Source organism: Desarmillaria tabescens (genome assembly GCF_030435595.1).
Source record: "Desarmillaria tabescens strain CCBAS 213 chromosome Unknown EV420scaffold_91, whole genome shotgun sequence".
In the NCBI taxonomy this organism is placed as follows: Eukaryota; Fungi; Basidiomycota; class Agaricomycetes; order Agaricales; family Physalacriaceae; genus Desarmillaria; species Desarmillaria tabescens.
In genome coordinates, this window is record NW_026848390.1 from 40656 (window position 1) to 60129 (window position 19474).

The 19474-nt window shown below is 47.5% G+C and overlaps 1 protein-coding gene across 1 annotated transcript; it reads left to right on the forward strand.

Annotated features, from left to right (window-relative positions):
* Positions 1-4814: 4814 nt before the first annotated feature.
* Positions 4815-7616, forward strand: EV420DRAFT_1486485 (uncharacterized protein; the record flags this gene model as incomplete). Its single annotated transcript, XM_060470396.1, has 8 exons — positions 4815-5221; positions 5272-5362; positions 5447-5465; positions 5517-5643; positions 5748-5838; positions 5910-6277; positions 6390-6761; positions 6953-7616. 8 exons carry the CDS (start codon positions 4815-4817, stop codon positions 7614-7616), a joined length of 2139 nt encoding a protein of 712 aa, XP_060323093.1.
* Positions 7617-19474: the final 11858 nt, after the last annotated feature.

Below are 19474 nucleotides of genomic sequence, written 5' to 3' on the forward strand. Positions count from 1 at the left end.
TCCTCCTCTGCATCGCTGCTTTCTTCATCTGAACTGCTTCCAGTTCCATCTTCAGCTGTTCTTCCTTCTCCCAGATGATGTCTAAGCCCTCTTTGATAGAGGCGCTGTCCGTTGGAATCATATCCAGGGTTGGTGGCTGAGTTCTCAGTGGAGGTGGGGGATGGGGCATTCCAGGGGTCACTTCTTGAGCTTTCCCTTTCGCTTTCTTCCTCAGTAATGGGAGAGAGAACACGCTCGTCCACCCCTCTTTCGTAGATTCTTCGCTCTTCTTCTTCTTCAACGACTGGGCCTCTTTGTGTGGGCCATCCTTCCATTTTGGAGCTGGTGTCGGAGTCGGAGTCTTCTGTGATGAAGTCGTCGTCATTGAGGAATATGAAGTGGTAGGTGACATCCCCTGCTGTTCTGGGGAAGTATTCGGGAGGGGGTGTCTCCGGTCGTCTAGCCTCCTGGTTGGGGGTTTCGATGGGGATAGTTTCTTCGGAGACTGGCTCCTGCCTTTGTCGGTATTCATATCCATATAAGAATGTGAGGTAGGCTATGGCGATAAAGCCTTGTAGTCCTATGAGGTTGGTGACGGCTTGTTCGATAGGGTTCATTCATTACTGTTCATCAACGTGGTAGTTGATGAAGAGTAAGGGAAGTCTCGAACTAATTGTTAGCGACCGATTACACAAACAAGATCAAACAACTAAGCATGACTCGCACTTCGGTCAGGCGCTTTGTGTTGTCTGCAGGTTTATGTGCAGGGAGCTATTGCTTAGCGAATCGAGAGTGAGTTCAGACTAAGTTATCAGGTGAATAAACTTTAGTTCGAGACTGAGGTTTAAGACCTGCAGTCGAGCTACTTAAATACAGTTTGAGTTGTTCTAAATATAGTATACAAGTCTGTAATGGCACGTTAAACACACGATACCTGCGTGGTTTAATGCGGTCAGAATCAGAGAATTAGCATAGCATGATTACGATGAGATCGATAAGATAAGATAAAGCATGGAATCGTAATAGACATAGCATGCAGAGGGTTACTAGTATTGTTGGAATGTGAATGACACTGATAGGCATAAGAGCAACATTGGCATATGCTGAGTGGTGGGACCAATGAGATTGCAGATGAAGGTACACAACTATGGTGATTAAAAAAGAGTGGTTTTCACAGTCGAGAAAAAGGGGATAATCTTGGAGTCCTCTATTCAGCCGGCCATGTCTTTGATTTCCATCTGTTTTCTGATACTTTTGTATGAGGAACAATCAAGTCATCAGCGTAAAACACCGTCGTGAGCTATGGGTGGACATCGGAGAGACGATAGGGAGAGAGAGGCATTGGTATGAAGATCAACGGCCTGTACAATTAGCAGGAGGCTGATCATGCATGACACATGGATGATGATGGCATGAGCAAGAACTCGAGAACCAGACAATGTGTTGACTTGGGCACAAAGGACAGAGGACACATGAAAGAAGGATAGAGCGATGGCTTTGGTGAACGATTCAAGCTTCTTGGCGACCATTATGAACTGCACATGAAACTACCATCTGCATTGGTACAAGTTCAGTGGGATAAGGATGATAGACTTGCCAAAAATTTGGAGAGCTTTGACAAATACTTGAAGGGACCTCGATAACAAGCCCTTGCAGGAGCTCAACCTCACTAGCAATATGCCTTGGGACAATGAACAGTCATGAATGCCTCTGTGTCTTCCCACCCATAGCTGGTCCTCCATCTACACGATGCCAAATTCTCCACCTCCCTTCCTCCCTCTTCACCTACTATTGCATTGGTCTCACCATTGTCTGGGTTCCAGATGTGATCTGATAGATCTGAGTATGAGTATTGAAGGCCGCTTGCTGCATTGCACAGCAGGAATGTCAGATGTAGTGGTTGGGGCACCAAGGCATCTCATCAGGAGATGGAAGCAGAATCATCTGGTGAGAACTCAGACTGGTGGGCATTACTTTCAGAGTCTTGTTGAGACTAGGCAAATAATATCGTTTTTGGTTGGAGAAGCAATGCGTTACAGAAAGGGAATATCGATTAAAGCTCGTGGAGTGGGGAAAAATTGTGGTTGGTGTTTGATCTCTGGTCTCATTGTACAGAGAGAAGACAAGCGGCCAGTAGGCATGCTGTTGGGGGGAAGGACACTGCCAATTTCATGCCATCCATATCATCACACAACATGTTGCTTTTGGCCTGTGAAACTACATCAGTCTCATGTTTGGGAAAACTGGGCTGTTGTACATATGGGTTGAGTGGCTGAACATGCATGGGAAATGCATAGTGGTGTGATGAGAACAGCAGACGCAGTTTTGTTTGGTAACAAGGTCATCTTCAAATGTTTCAGTGATGTAGATCAAGGAGACGGAGAAGGCGGGGGATGGATGTGCCAGAGCATGCTGCTCCCGTTTTTCCCCTCCATATGTGGTCTTCTCCAAACCTGCATTAACTAGCACCTGACACAATATGCAGCTGTCCAATGAAGGACATCACATTCAGATAAAGGCAGTCATAGCAGAGGAAGGGAGAAGGCTGTGTGGTGGAAAAGAATGGTCATGGGAGATGCTCTGTCCAGAGACGAGGTGTCACGGATATTCATTAGGAGGATGTGTCAAAGGGACATTGTCTGCAGTAGGCATTAGATTGTAGTGCAATCTGGGTAGCAGGTGTAAAATGCATTGATGCCCTGCCTGTATGCACCACCATACAATGCAGATTTGAAGTGGTGCCAGTGAGTGATGAGAACAGGTTGTTGAGGTATTCCTGCATTGGGCAGGGGATAGTCAAGTTGTACAGTCCAGCCATCATCAATGTTGTCACACTTAGAAGCTAATCCAGAAGGAAGTTCACGTTCTTGGCATTATGGTAATTGGGAAGTTAATGTAGATGAACCAGATAGACGGAGAAGAGACAGTAGACTTGGTTGTGGGGCAACAGTGCTGAAGCTGAAGCTTAAAACTCCACCAATGGTATATGCCAATGAACAAGCCTTCCTTGGAGATGTTGCTCACATAGCTGAAGGACTCCTTCCGATTGTGCTTCTTGACAGTCTTCCACAAACTGCAGATGAAAGTCATGTCAGTCCAAGTCCAATGAGATGACGACAGTAGACATACCGAAAGTCACTCATAACACACTAGACGATGATGATTGTCAGAGAGCAGTCACAGAAACATCCCTCTCTGACTGGTCCCGATCATCCATGCAGCCTGAGCCTTTCTTCCTCCCAATCCGTCTGCATCTCCCTCAGTCCAAAACTATCTCATTGGCGTGTCATCCAAGCATCTCAAACTGAAGAGCAGCTACCCTTGGAGGTGCAAACTAAAAAGTCTCTGCACCTGGAAATTGGGGAAATGTTGATAAGGGAAGAGGGCTTCTGTAAGCACACATATCATTGTATGAGGAAAGATTTCACTAGTCAAACAGGCCAGGAGTATTAGTTGTTGAGAGAGGCTTTGTGTGCACATACCCGAGTTGATACAGGATCCTCAATGACGAGGAGAAGAGCATTCGATTCTTTTTACCCAAGAGTCGTACAGGTAAGAAGGACATTCTCCCAGCTGAACCCCACACAATGCCGACTACTGCTATCACTCTTCATTGGCATCCCTCTTCTACAACTATCCTCACCTCACAGAGCCATGGACACATCCCTCCCATCCCTCCCTCCACTTGCAAAATGCCAAATTCTGGGTCTCACTTCATCCCAGGCCATCTAAGCATTGTTGAAGTTGAGAGGCCACCATTGTTGGGGGTGCAGAGTTGAGGAATTGCCGCACCAAGAAATTGAAGAAAACCTTTGATGAGCAAAGAGCTTCTGTTTGTGTGTGCACCTTCAGTCGAGGTTTTCATGAAGCAGATGGCAAAGAATGCTGGTGGTTGATCGAGGCTTCATGTGCATGAGTCAATACCTATCCTTGATGGTGGTGGAAGACTAAGAGTCTGTTCAGCTGCCAGATAGTTGGGCCTGGATAGTTGCCATTTTGGGAAATCCAACATGATCCAACTATCCAGTGCTTTTCTGCACTCATCCTGCATGGCTCTGGGGGTAATTTCACTTCTGAAACCCAGTGGATGTGTCGAAAGTGCTCAGATTCTTTGTTTACAAGAGTTAGACCTGAGTTCTGCTGCTTCATGTCAATTGACAGTCATGTCATTTGAACATCACCAATAGTATCTATGGACTTTCCCCCTCACAATAATACAGCTCTTGTCATATCTCAAATACTTATGTACCTTATATATGTCATTCTGTGCATGTGAGACACTGCTGAGACTCAATTCAGCACACATAATTCCAACTGTGATACTACATTCTTCCTGCTTGTGTGTTCTGCATCCATATACCCTGGTTGACCTACAAGTCAGGTTCCTTTGACTTCTTTTCCATCTTTAGCCATGTCATAACTGTTTCTTTTTGCACCAGTACACTGAAAATCATGACACAGAGCAGGACTTCTTCGGAAGACTTGAATTGAGTTCTGCAGTTTACAGACGGTAGCACATGTAATTTGGTATAGAAAATAACTTAATAGTTGCATGATACACATTTAACATGCTCTTGCACCCAGTATCAAGCCTAGAACCACACAGGACAAGCACAGAAAAGTGCTGGATAGTTGGATCATGTTGGATTTTCCAAAACGGCAACTATCCAGGCCCAACTATCTGGCAGCTGAACAGACTCTAAAAAGGGAGTTTTGATCCTGCTCCCAGCTGTGATCGATTCGATGGGGTCATGCTGTACAGCAGCTATAACTCAGATTGGAATCAGCTTTTATGTCCTCCCCTTCTTCATACACTGCACTATCATTGACCTACTATGGCAGAGGCTCTTGGAATCGCTTCCTCCATTATCACCCTTGTTGATGCAGCTCATATTATTGTTAGTTATCTCAAGGATGTCAAAAAGACACCCAAAGAACATGACAAGCTCTCCAAGGAGCTCTCCAATCTTGCAATATATCTTAATGTGGTGGATCAGCTCACTCGGATGGTGGATGCAGGTGACCCATGGCTTGTGATGGTGCAAAGGCTATCTGGTCCATTTATGCAACTCGATGTACTACTGAAGGATATCAAGAAGAAGTTGGAGCCTGCATCAGATGGTATGGGAAAGATGAAGCAGAGACTGCTGTGGAAATTCAGCAAGGAGAGCATTGAGGATGCTCTAGAGAGGATCGAGAGGATCAAGTCCCTGATGATAGTCGCCATACAGCAGGATCATGTGTAAATGGTTTTCATGCTGTTGCCTGGCAGATGCTAAGTATGATATTTAGGGCTTTGTCTCATGCAATGAACCAAGCATTGGCTATCATCGACAGAAAGGTCGATGGAATTTCAGATAATATGATACATATCAAGCATAATGTAAGCCTCATAGGCAGGAACATCACCAAAGTCAACAACTGAGTGAGGTGTCTGGATGATGAGATATCGCAAATCCAAAGACAGACACAGAAGATCCAGGGTGGTATGCATCTTTGCTTTTCTATCTGCAGACTAGTTACTGATAGTTAAACAGGTAAAATGCTTATGCACATACTTTCTTGGCTTACCGACTTGAATTTCAAGTCTGTACAAGCTGAGAAGCTGAGCCAGTGGGTGGGGAATACTGGGAGCTGGTTCCTTAAGTCTGAACAGTTCCAAAGGTGGGTAGAAGGTTCAGCAGCATTGTCATGCCTGTGGTGTCCTGGAAACCATAAGTTGTTCTGTTAGATAGCTTCCCTGTCTTCAAACTAATGTATCTCTTCAGTGGGTGTCGGAAAGACCATCCTGGCTGCTATCATCATCAATTATTTGCAGTCACTGAACCACAAGAAAAACAGTTGTCTGGGCTGTTCTCAGTATCTTCTGTGATTATCGATCTGCAGCCGCACAAACTGTAGCCAGCCTTCTTTATGGCCTATTGAAATAGCTGGGTCAAGGCCATGGCTTCTCTTCTGCAACCCTATCATTCTTCCACGAGTGCCTTTTTGATGAAACACGACCTTCCCTTGACCTTCTTATCGAAATCCTTTCAGAAGAGCTGAAATTATTCCACCATGTCTACATTGTTCTTGATGCACTGGACAAGTTCAGTGGGGATAATCGGGAAGTGCTCATCAACACGATAAAGTCATTAGGAGACCATGTCTATCTTCTTGTGACATTGAGAGACATTGTCATGATAGGATCACTCTTTAAGAAAGATGCCAGGTTGCATATCCGAACCATTGACAATGATATAAACTTGTATATTGAGAGCAGGCTCTCTTGTGACCATCTTTCCTGCCACATCAAGGGGTGAGGTGATCTGCATGAGGCAATACTTACTGGAGTTGCGAAGAAGGCTAGGGGCATGTGGGTCACTCATGTAATCACATTCATTGTGCACACTGACCATCTTTGTGTGTAGGTTTCTTCTGGCAGGCCTGCACATGGACTCACTGGCTCAGACAACAAACCACAAGATGCTTCAAGATGCAATCAATAAATTGCTGGACAATATGGCAGATGCCTATGACCAGACACTGGAGAGGGTCAATAGTCAAGGCATGCATGATAAAGCCCTTGCATATCGCATATTTGGCTGGATAGCATTTGCTAAGTGCCCTTTGACCGTGTTGGAAATGCGATATGCATTGGCTGTGGAAAAGGATACAGCAGCCCTAGACCCTGACAATCTTCATGACAATGACCTTTTGGGCAATGTCTGTGCTGGACTTGTTGTCATAGACCACACATATACAGAGTTCAGACATTCTCAGGCACCAGAGCCTATAATGAGGTTTGTGCATACATATGGATGTTTTAATCCTTCCGATATAAACTAAAGACGAAAATTCCAGATTATACAACACAGGAGTATTTTGTCTCCTGAAAAGATATTCTGTTTCCTGATAATATCCATGACACTATCACATGCACCTGCCTGACATATATGTCATTTGACAACTTAGTACTTTCTTCTGATCACAGTGCTTGTCCCCAACAACTAGCTGAAATGAACCCACTCCTTCACTACTCATCCAGCTGCTGGGCATACCATGCCAAGAAGGTGGAACTTTTAATGAAAACTGAAAACATCGCATTCTTCTGTATAGAGCGTAACAGAGTAGCTGCAGGCACATTCAGAGCGACATTCTGTGGCACAGACAGCACAACATCCCTTCCACTTCAATTTGCTGCTTATCATGGCTTGATGCACATTGTGGAAACTCTTCTTATCCAAGGGGCTAATCCACAAAAAGAACCACCATTGATGGCAGCCGTACAAGGAAGGCATCTTGAGATGGTGAAGCTGCTCCTATCACAAACTGATGTTGACATCAATTGGGCAGATTCAATGATGAGACGTACACCTCTCATGGAAGCAGCATCTCATGCCCATGAAGAGGTGGTCAAGGTGATCTTGGAGTCAAAGCACTTGAACTCATTGAATGCAGTGGACCAATTTGGGGATTCAGCACTATTCTGGGCAATTTCTCATAGTTGTCCAGGGGTGGTCAGGATCTTACTTGCGACACCAGGTATCAATGTTACTTTACACAATAACAGCGGGCATTCTCTACTTGCTCATGCTGCGTCTCTTGGCCAGAATGTCATAGTGGAGATGCTTTTGGACCAAGAAGATATTGCCTAGTCACCTGAGACACAACAGGTACTCAAATTCTATGCTGAGAAACTCAGGTTGAAGGGATATCGGATAACCATATAGGTCAATAGTTAGCACACAGTAGAAGTACTGAGGACTCACACAAATGAATCTTCCCTAATTGCCAAGATCAAGTGTGCCTCATAGCATCTTCACAACCTGAACTACAGATAAAGGTGACATCAATATGAGTTTAGCGGGATGAGGATCATGGACTTACAAAGAAGTCATAGGCCTGAGAGAACCACTTATGATGCAGATGCGCTTATGGAATTTTGAAAAGCTGGATCCTCAGCCTTCCATGGTGACCTTCTCCATCTCTCGCACTCACAGAGATGTCTCTCCCTTCCCTTTCTTTCCACCGTGACTGGTCCTCTGCCTGCACGATGCCAAATCCTGTGCTTCCCTTCCTCCCAATCCATCTCTACATCCCTAAACCATCACATTGACGTATTGTCATGATCCTGTTCGAGTTGAGAAGCCACTATGAACAAACCGAGGAATCTCTGCACCCAGAAATTGGGTAAAATTGTTGATGAGGGGCTTCTGTGATTGTGCTGCATCTTCTGGTGAGGAAGGTTTTTGTATATGAGTAGGCCAGGCATGTTGCTGATTGACTCTGCATGTTTGCACCAGAGTCAATTCATTCCTCGATGAAGACTTTGGCATGGGTATGGCCATCACAGATGAACAGCTTCTCCATAGAGTTGCTGCTCACGTCGACTCTCATATATTGTGCTTCTTGATGACTGCTCATTCTGAACAACTGCAAATGACAGTCATGTCAATACATATTCAGTGGGCTGAATGTAGAGAGCATACTGGAATCATAGAGCCAAGACACCTTTCTGCTCCACTCGTGTGCATAATATTTTGAGATTTGAAGTAGTCATAGTGAATGTTCTCCTAGCTGATCCATCATGGTCCCCTCCACAGCGATGCTCCTCTGCTTACACAGCATGCCCCTCTCTTCCTGCATATGGTCATTTTTTGCCTATCTGTTCCTCCCGCATCTTCTTCTGTTGCTCCCATTCAACAAATTGGCCTGTCATCTACATGTCATTTAAGTCGAAAGAATGCAGAACACAAAAATCATTCAAAAGAAGGACCTTCTGTGACTGAGCATGTCTCCATGCGAAGAAACTTTGAGAAGTGAACAAGCAAGAAATGCTGACAGCTGAGAGGGGCTCAATGTGAAGTCCTTTATGATGGTAGTCAAAGACAGAAGGAGAGTTTTGATCATGATCCAATGTAAGCACTTCATAGCATACAACAAAATCTTGCCTCGACAGCTGCTGTTCTCTCAGCGATGACATGCAACTTGGCAGTATTGATTTTTGAGGACAGCTTCCCAACATGGTTGATATCATGGTTGCTGCATTGTGTTGGATGGTATGCTGAACATTGGTGACATGCAAGAACCTGACACAAGTGAAGTATCCAACACCAATTGCGATAACTGTCTGATGCCAGACCGGATATCCTGAGAGTGTCTCCCAGTCGGCCTATCATGCATAGTAGTTAACCGCATTGACATGGCATAAGTTTACAGTGCTTGGCCAGGAATTGCCTGATGAGAATAAGGCTGGATGTATACCTGGGGAGAGGGTTAGATGAAGATGCTGTGCTTTTCTGGAGAGAGGGGTAGCTCACAGTGGAGACAATCTGAAAGGCTTGAACGATGGCAGTAGATAAGATGATACTTCATTTTCTTATGCAGAATGCGGCCTTGTACTCCATGCGAGTGATATGTAAGAGTATGACGAGGACGTGTACACAGTGCAGACTGTGAAACATTGACCATGAAACACTGCAATTTTGCATTAGGCACGTCTCTGTTAGCGACCGATTACACAAACAAGATTAAACAACTAAGCGTGACTCGCACTTCGGTCAGGCGCTTTATGTTGCTCGCAGGTTTGCGTGCAGGGAGCTATCGCTTAGTAGAGCGAGAGTGAGTTCAGACTAAGTTATCGGGTGAATAAACTTTAGTTCGAGACTGAGGTTTAAGACCTGCAGTCAAGCTACTTAAATACAGTTTGGGTCATGCTAAATATACTACAAGTGTCTGCAACGGTGCGTTAAACACACGGAACCCTCATGGTGAATGCGATCAAGTCCGGAAAACTGGCATAGCAGGATTACGATGAGGACGATAAGATAAGATAAAGCGTGAAATCGTAATATTACCCCCCTGTTAAGGCAGTCGTCCCGACTGCAGTGTAACTTGGTTTTGGAAGGTAGGCGCCTACGAGAGAGGGTGTGTTTGGTTTTACCAGGTATTTTTGAATTGCCTGTACCAATGGGTGATCGGTTTCTGATTCAGTTACAGATTCGTGTTCGGACCATGAATCTGACTCGTCTTCATTCTTCCACCATTCTGCTGGGGGTCTGGTGATGAAGGAGACTTGTTCGAAGTCTTTGATTGCATCCCTGGCGTTGTCCAAGTCCTGCTCATCGACCCAGGAATTTTCCTCTCGTGGGTATCCTTTCCACTTGACCAGGTATTCGATTCCGGTGCCGCGCCTTCTTCCCCTTCCTCTTGCTCTTTCTCTTCTGTCCACAATTTCCTCCACTTCATACTGTTCTTGTCCGTCTATGAGATCTGGTGGCGGTGGCAACGGCTGTATCTGGGTTGGGAACTCCGGCGGATGATACGGAGTAAGGAGGTTCTCGTTGAAACGATCATGGATTTTCCATGCGATAGGAAGTCGTAATTTATATGCTGACGCGCCATGTTTGGAGAGTACTTCAAAGGGTCCAACGCGCTTGTCTCCTAGCTTCTTCATTGGTCGGGGAAGAGATAGGTTCGTAGAGTCCAGCCATACTTTTTCTCCTGGTTGGTACTCTATGGCCGCTCGTTGGTGCTTGTCATACTGTCGTTTCATGGTTTCCGCCGCCTTTTCCAGTGCCTTGGTTGTCTGTTCGTGTACCTTTTGTATATCTGCCACGAACTCTCTGGCGGCGGGATTGGTCCCTTCCTTGATGTTGAGCGGGGCCAAATGAGGTTTCTGTCCATGATTGATTTCGAACGGGGAATATCCAGTCGCGGAATGTTTTCGATTGTTGTGTTGGAACGCGGCAAGAGGTAACCACTCGCTCCAATCGTTTTGCCTATGGTTGATAAAGATCCTGAGATATTTTTCAATTTCTTGGTTCGCTCTCTCCATCTGTCCATCGGTTTGAGGATGATAGGCGGTAGAGGGGTTTCCTTGGATGTTTAGCATCCCATACAGTTCCTTCATGAATTTGGATACAAATTGTGGTCCCCGGTCGGAGATAACCTTTTGTGGCATCTCATGTTTTGCCCAGACGTGGTCGCGGAGTATTTTGGCCCATCCTGCGGATGTCAACTCGGTGGAACAGGGGATGGGGATGACTTCCTTTGAGAATCGATCAACAATCATAAGAATAGCGTTATACCCGTTTGAGTCGGGCAGTTCGCCTATCATGTCCATGGTGATGTGTTCCCATGGTCTGGTGGGTACCGCATGCGGGTGTAACGGTGCTCTCTTCCTCTGGGTGTTGGTTTTGGTGCGTTGACACGCTTCGCACCCCTTTACGTATCGTTCTACATCATTTTTGAGTTTGGGCCACCAGTATTCCCTTTGTACAAGCTCTTTTGTCTTCTCAATTCCCGGGTGTCCGGCTGTGATGTGATCATGATGGTAGGCGATGAGTTCTCCCCGTAGCTTGGCGTCACGGGGTACGTACAGTCTGCCATCATAGTACATCAATCCGTCCCTTTGGGTGATACCGCGAGGATGATGGAGGGAGGCTTCTATTCCTTTGTCCCATCGGGTTACGTCGCGCAAGGCGGTTCGTATCTTTTTGTGAACCTCTTCTTCACTGGGCATGAGGAGTGCTCGGAACATTTCCGGTTTTAGGATCACTACTTCGGTATTGTCGTTGCCTCCTTGGTCGTGGTCTGCCCTCCGGGATAGCAAGTCTGCTTTTTTGTTTGCGGTCCCTGGTTTGTGGTGGAGAGTGAAGTGATATTCGGCGAGCTCTGTTACCCATCGGGCTTGGTGACGGTTTAACTTCTGAGGCTTTCGGAAATACTGGAGATTTTGATGGTCTGTCCATATTTCGAAGTCCTGGTGTGCCCCCATAAGGTAGTGTCTCCAGTCTTCCAGGGCTAACATGATGGCCAAAAGTTCCTTGTCGTATATTTCATAGTTCTGTTCCGTTACCGTGAGGGCTTTGGACAGGAATGCTACGGGTCTCCACTTTCCCTCTTGTTCCTGCGATAGGACCGCTCCTATTGCTCCTTCGCTTGCATCTGCTTCTACGCGATACTTCTCCGTTTGATTTGGTATGGCTAATACCACTTCCTCCGCTAGCTTCCTTTTGATTTCTTGGAACGCGTTTTCCTGAGTTACCCCCCATGTCCATTCGGCCTTGCCCGTGAGTTGGGTCAATGGTCGTACGTGCTTGCTGTAGTCACGTATGAACCTTCGGTAGAAGTTGGTGAAACCCAAGAATGATTGTAGCTCCCGCCTTTTCGTTGGCTGGGGCCACTCCGTGATTCCTTTGACTTTGACGGGGTCCATGCGAATCGATCCCTGACTAATAATTACCCCGAGGTATTCGGTTTCCAATACTTCGAATTCGCACTTTTCCGCTTTAAGGAATAAATTGTTTGCCCTGAGGATGGTCAGGACCTCCTGAACGACCTGGCGATGTCTGTCTTTGTCTTTGGTGCAGATCAGGATGTCATCTAGGTATACGGTGACATCTCCCCTTGCGATCTGTTCTTTGAACAAGTCGTTCATCATCCATTGGAAGGTCGCTGGGGAATTGGTGAGGCCGAAGAACATCACCATTGGTTCGAATAATCCTCGGTTGGTTCGGAACGCGGCTTTCCATTCATCCCCTCCTTTAATCCTCACATTGTTGTATCCCCATCGCACGTCCAGCTTCGTGAAGTATTTTGCGTCTTTAAGTTGATCCATCAATTCTCCTATGAGTGGAAGGGGATATCGATTTTTTATGGTCATCTCGTTTAGCTTTCGATAGTCTTGTACGGGTCGAAGCTTTCCGTCTTTCTTTTTGACAAAGAAGAATGGTGACGCCATTGGGGACTTGGAGGGTCGGATCCTTCCTGATTCCAGGTTTTCGTCAAGGAACTTGTCCAGCTCTTCTTGTTCTGCGGGATTAAGCGGGTAGACTTTACAGTCTAGGCTGGCATTGGCATTGGGAATTAGTTCTATGGCGTGGTCCCATGGCTTCCGCGGGGGTAGTTCATCGAAGTTCTCCTTGGCGAACACGTCCCGGTACTCTCGGTACGGTTCGGGTACTATTTCTTCGAACGATTTGGCTTCCTTTGCTTGATTGGCCTTGGCGGCTAATTCATTTGCCTTGCTCCCCATGGCCCATACGTGAAAGGCCTCTCCAAAGTCAATGACTAGGATTGTGTCTCCTTCTTCTACTTCTGTTCCCCACTGCTGTTCCGGGTCTTCATCCGGTAACTGGAATGGTATTTTTCGGCATGCGCATCTTGCTAACGTTACCGCCCCTGTCTTCCAGTCGATGATCGGATTATGGCGTTTGAGCCAGTCATGCCCTAGAAATAGGGGTACGTTTCCTAGATCAACGACGGCGAGGTCAATTTTTTCATGATGGTCCCCGATCGTCATTCGAAGTTCTACGACCTCTGTGATGTCCCCTCCTTTATTTCTGCTGCCATCTGCATTGTATACCGCTTGTGCCTTGGGTAATTTCACGGTGTTCATGTGGTTTTCTTGTACGAACGTTCGATTTATGCAACTCCCTGTGCATCCGCTGTCGACTAGGGCATCGACTGCTCGTACTTGTCCCGTGTCTAGGGTTTCTAGTTGAACATGGATGTTGACGCTCCTTCCTTTTCCGCCTCGGATGTATTGTGGGGGAATGCGCAGGTCCTGCATGTTTTGCAGGCACTGCTCCCGTTGGTGGTAGGTTTCTTTAGAAGATCCGATGAGATCTAGGACAAGATCTTCATCTACTTCTATGAGGCGTCGGGGATGTACCCACATCCGCAGGGTGGCGAGTCTGCCGTCCATTGTTTTCTCCTGTCTCATCTTTCTCCTTACCCATTCGGCGCTATGCGGTTTTAGCCAGCCTCTGTCCCATTTATCGTTGTAGTACTCTTCTTCTAACTCCGTTACTTCGTAGTCCTCCGGGTACTCCTCGGTGTGAATCACCGGGTCTTCCCCTTTTCCTTTGAGGCTTTGTTGATAGCTGTAGTCGTCTTCCTCATCGGGCACTTCTTCGATAGAAACATTCTTTTTATTACAAACAGGGGGTGCACATAATGGTCCCACCGACCCGCCCACCGGGGAACACGAGCCCCCGGTGCCATTATGTGTTAGTGACGAAGGGGGAAGACGTACCGTGAGTGAAGGAGGATAAATGATGTCCCCGGGCGTCTGGACTGTTGTTTGCGGGGCAGCGGGTTTCTGGATGGGGATTCGCGTTCCCTTTTGCGGCTCCGTCGTGTCGGGGTAGTTGGTCGCATAGGGCAGGTGCATACGTTCCGCCTTCGGGCGAGGCCCTGCATCGTTCCTCTCCCGCCTGGAGGCGCCTTCGCCCACTACTGGCTCGGCTGCTCTTCCTCCGTTTTCTGCACCGGTACCTACCCTCCACGGAGCGATGTTGACCTTGATCCCAGGTGTCCCGCCGCCTTGCGCAGCATGCGCCGCTTGTGCTTTCGCACCAGTGGCCAAGGAGCTTGAGTGGGGTTCTTCTTCGAGCACGGTGGAAATCCCCTGTACACCGTTCTTCCTTATATGCGACTTGGTAATTTCATTTTGTGATAGCGTGAAAGATGTTCCATTGCCTCGAGATACTACATGCGGTACATTAGTCCGACCTGCGGAATTCTGTGATGCACCACTAAATGAAATTGTGTCCTTTGCCGACGCGCGTTTGTCGCTTACGCTGCCGGCTCGTCTTTTACCTCCTCGACTTTTGACGTGGAGGCTTCCCCTTCCTCATCCTTCAATACTTGTTGATACATTGCTCGGATTTGGGCACGAGAGAACTTGGGCTGGTGTTTGACGAGCCAGGTACTTTCGTCCTTTGGGCACTTGTTGTCTTGCTTCCGATGACCCTTGTGACCGCAGCGGAAGCATCTCCCTTCTTTGCGCAGTCTGTCGATCTCCATCGGTTGCCCTTGCCCTCCGTACGTGGTCCCCGTACCTGTCTTCTTGTCACTCTGGAAATTCCCAGAGCTCCCGGCTTTTCCCGTTCCCTTGTTCTGCTGACCCTGCGTTCCCTGGTTTCTGCCTGCGTCCTCCGCTAGCCCTACGCGGTAGTTGTAGTCCATTTGTTCTACTCGAAACTTCCATTCGGCATATGTACGGGGCAGCGCGGTGCCTGTGGCATGTATTGCAGTTTTCACGTTCTTGCGGATTGCTGGTTTGAGTATCTCGATCATGTATTCTTCGTTGTGGCGCTTTCCGGACTCTTTTGCTAGTCGCTCAAAGTCACGGAAAAATTCCTTTGCCGATTTGTACGTGTTTTGGCGGATACGCTTGAACTCCTGTAATTTGAGTTCTATTTCTGCATCGGTTCGGAACTGGTCTTCGATGATCTGCCTGAATACGTGCCATGCGGGATATCGCAGGTATCCGCACGTCTCGTCGTAGAACTCATCCCGGGCGTGATTCCACCAATGCAGGGCTTTGTCCGCGAGTCGGAACGTACAGAACACCACCCGGTTTGGGTTTTGTCCGTGTGCGTTCATGGTGAACTGCTGAGGGAATACGTTGAAATAGTCTTCGCACTGGTTGAGGAATCTGTCCACATCGCTGGACTCCCCTTTAAACTTTTCAGGGGGGTCCGCCAGTTGTGGTTTCACTTGTCCCCACGGGTTCGTGTTGGCTACTCCAACGATGAATGGTGGCGGCGTGTTTGGTGGTTGTACAGGGTCGGCGGGGATGGGGATTGCTGCCGGGCGCGGTAGTGATCGTAAAGCCGGGTTGTGATGTGGGGTTAAAGGTCCTTGTGGCGCAGGGGCTGGTACTGCGGGTGGAGCTGGTGCCGCAGCACCTGCGCTTCCTGGGGTTCCTGCAGCCGCAAATAGCCTGCTAGGGTCAACGTACCCTGTTCTTCTGAGAATGGATAGGTGGCTTAGGTCCACCGTACTTCCACTCGACGCTTCTGATGGAACTGGGACTTTGTATCGTTCTCCGGGGTCCGTGTAGTCGTCTGGGTGTACTTGGTTCCATAGGATGTTTGTGTGGAAAACGGTTTCCCGGTAAATTACCTGGGCCCCAATTTGCGATGTTTTTTCCTTTTGAAAGTACCTTCCCTGCGGTGAACTGTTCCATGACAGTTCTCGTGGCAGCTTCTTTTCAGTCCATCGCAACATTTCCAAGTATGTCATATTTTCTAACTCGGCCTCAGTAGGCTCCCGAGCTAGATCCTTCCACGAATTCGGGGATAATATCCTCCTCTCTGTACTCTCCGACCCTATGCTGCTGCTGTAAGTCGAAGTCCGCCCTATTCCAGGGTTCTCGTAGATTTCGCCTTCTTCTAAGTCTGATAGGTCGGACTCGCTCGAAAGGCTCCGTGCTTCCTGTGACGATGCGGTTCCAGTTTCTGATAATTCGGGCCCACTCATTGACCCTGAGAATGACCTGATCGAAGTCAGGTCTTCGGGGTCGGTCCCATACCCAGGGTGCGATGTAGGGAACGGGGGCCGCAAGGGGGTATTCGGCCGCGAGTGGGTAGATGGCATAGGGGACGATGGATGCGGGGGGTTCAATTCCCTCGTACATTCTCCATGCGTCGGCGTAGTCCTGTGTGCATCTGCATATATCGCAGCTGGCGTCAGCGTCGTATGTGGGCTCGCACTGGTCGAGCTCGGTAGTGGCTTCTCCGGCCCTATCGTTGATGATGATCGGGGTGTTTGGTCACGTGACGAGGTTGAGGTAGCTGCCTTCATCATCTGAGGAGTCACTGCAGGTGTAGTGGTAGCCCCACGTTTCCCCTCTGGAATCAAGGCGGGGAGGGGACCAGTTGTTGCGCGGCCCTGGGAGCTCGTCGCTGTTGTCGTCCTCTTCTGTATCGCTGTCCTCCTCATCTGTACTGCTTCCAGTTCCATCTTCAGCCTCTCCTCTTTCTCCCAGATGATATCTAAGCCCTCTTTGATAGAGGCGCTGTCCGTCTGAATCATACCCAGGGTTGGCGGCTGAGTTTTCGGTTGAGGTGGGGGAAGGGGCATCCCAGGGGTTACTTCCTTCATCTTCCCCTTCTTCTTCCTCGGTAATGGGAGAGAGAACACGCTGGTCCATCCCTTGTTCGTAGACTCCTCGCTCTTCTTCTTCTTCAACGACTGGGCCTCTTTGTGCGGGCCATCCTTCCACCTTGGAGTGGGACTTGTCGGACTCGTCTGAGTCGGAGTCTTCCTCTGTGATCCACTCGTCGTCAGTGATGAAGATGAAATAGATGAGGGGTGCGGGTCGGTCGTCAACGTATTCGGGGGGGGGGGTGTGTTCGGTCGTCTAGCCTTCGGGTTGGGGGCTTCGACGGGGATAGTTTCTTCGGAGACTGGCTCCTCATTTCGTCGGTATTCGTATCCATATAGGAATGCGAGGTAGGCTACGGCAATAAAGCCTTGGAGTCCAAAGAGGTCGGTGAGGTATTGTTCGATGGGGTTCATTTGTTACTGTTCGTCAACGTGGTTGTTGATGAAGAGTAAGAAAGTCTCGAACTAATTGTTAGCGACCGATTACACAAACAAGATTAAACAACTAAGCGTGACTCGCACTTCGGTCAGGCGCTTTATGTTGCTCGCAGGTTTGCGTGCAGGGAGCTATCGCTTAGTAGAGCGAGAGTGAGTTCAGACTAAGTTATCGGGTGAATAAACTTTAGTTCGAGACTGAGGTTTAAGACCTGCAGTCGAGCTACTTAAATACAGTTTGGGTCGTGCTAAATATACTACAAGTGTCTGCAACGGTGCGTTAAACACACGGAACCCTCATGGTGAATGCGATCAAGTCCGGAAAACTGGCATAGCAGGATTACGATGAGGACGATAAGATAAGATAAAGCGTGAAATCGTAATAGTCTCTCCCTCCCATTTGCACCCATACAGCTTCAAGTTCAATTGAATCCACCCAAGGACAAAACAGTACTGAGTGAATGTTTACAGGAGCAGATCTGCAAGCCTGCTTTCTTCACCTTCTGTGAAGAACGTGCTTGAGGGCATGAGAGGTGGCTTGCTTTGATTGGATATTGGGTCATCCAGTGGACTATAGCAGAAGTGAGCCAGGCTGAAAGTAGAATGGAGAGGGAAAATTACTAACCATCCCAAGCACACACTTCTCTAATTCACAACCCTGCACTTAGCTTTGCTCATGTCATTGTCATCTCTCCAGATGTGATTTGAGTGATCTGAATATGAACTTAGAGGTCCTTTTGTTGCATTGCATAGCAGGAATGCCAGATGTAGTAGCTGGGGCATCAAAGAATCTCATCGGGAAAACCACCTCTTGAGGAGGACATGTTTGGATTGGTCGGTGTAGTTTCAGAGTCTGACTGAGACCAGGTGAATCATCATTTCTGATATGTCAGAGGGCTTGCTGATTACAGCTCACAGAGTAGGAAACCTGTGGAAGCGTGCCAGTCTGATAAAATATGGATGGTGTTTGGTCTCAACATATAGAGAGAATGGAGAGCCTGACAAGCGGCCAGTAGGCATGTCGGTTGAAGAAAAGGACATCACTGTCTTCACCATCCATATCATCCTATGACTCATCACTGATGGAGAATGAGTAGTGGTGTGGTGAGGAGAACAGTGGATGGAGTATCATTCTATGGTGAGGTTGTCTTCAAAAGTTTCTGTGATGTAGGTCAAGGGGGCACATGCAAAGCTATCTCTTGTAGTGCTGGTGATGTCGATGAGTCCTGGCATGCATCCATCAACAGATGGGGGAATGCATCAAAGCAAACCGTCAGTGAATGGCTTATCAATATCCTTGGAGTCATTAATTAAAATGTGATAGTGATGTCGTTGAGCTTTTCAATGGCCTTTGTCTTGATGAAGATGAACAGGCTGCCTCAGACACCAGATGTCCATCATGAACTATACTAGATGCAATGTCAATAAGATTTCAGTGAGATAAGAATGACGGACATACCAAAGAATCATACATTCTCCCAACTGAACCATGCATAGCCCTCAGAGGACATCAACACCTCTATGGCCACCCTCGTTTCCTCTCAGGTCATTTTCTGCTCAAATTAATTGACACATTGACACGTTGTCTATGCAAACCAAGTCTGAGTGTCGTTCAGGTTGAGGAGTGGCCACTGGCAGAAGTGCACCATTGAGGAATCTCCATGCCAAGACATTGAAGACAATGTGCACACACAGTTCAGTGGAGCAAAGACAAGCAGACGAGAAATGTTGGTGGTCAATGTGCATGCTTGAGTCAATATGTATGCTCAACAGTAGTGGAAGATGGAAGAAGAGTTTTGATCCTGCTCCCAATCAGTGGTATTTCACCCTCAGAGCTGATTGTCCCTTCCATCTGATGACTCTCTTTCAGAGGAGAGACTACCATGTACTGATAACTTAAATTTCTCATACTCACACAGGCTGGCAATCGAGATAATTTGTGCATTAAGTGTACTATCAAGTACTAAAAGACCCTGGCAACATCATATTAGTTCAAGCTTCTCAGATCTCATTGATGAGAACACCACCATTGGATGAGACCATGAATGCATGCAGAGAAGTCAGAAAGCTCAATTGATGCGTATCCCAAAAAGACAGCCTGAGGTCCTAACTTTGCACCATGTATGTCACCTCCCCATTATGCATTGATGTACTAATCACTCCTGCTCTTGCAGTT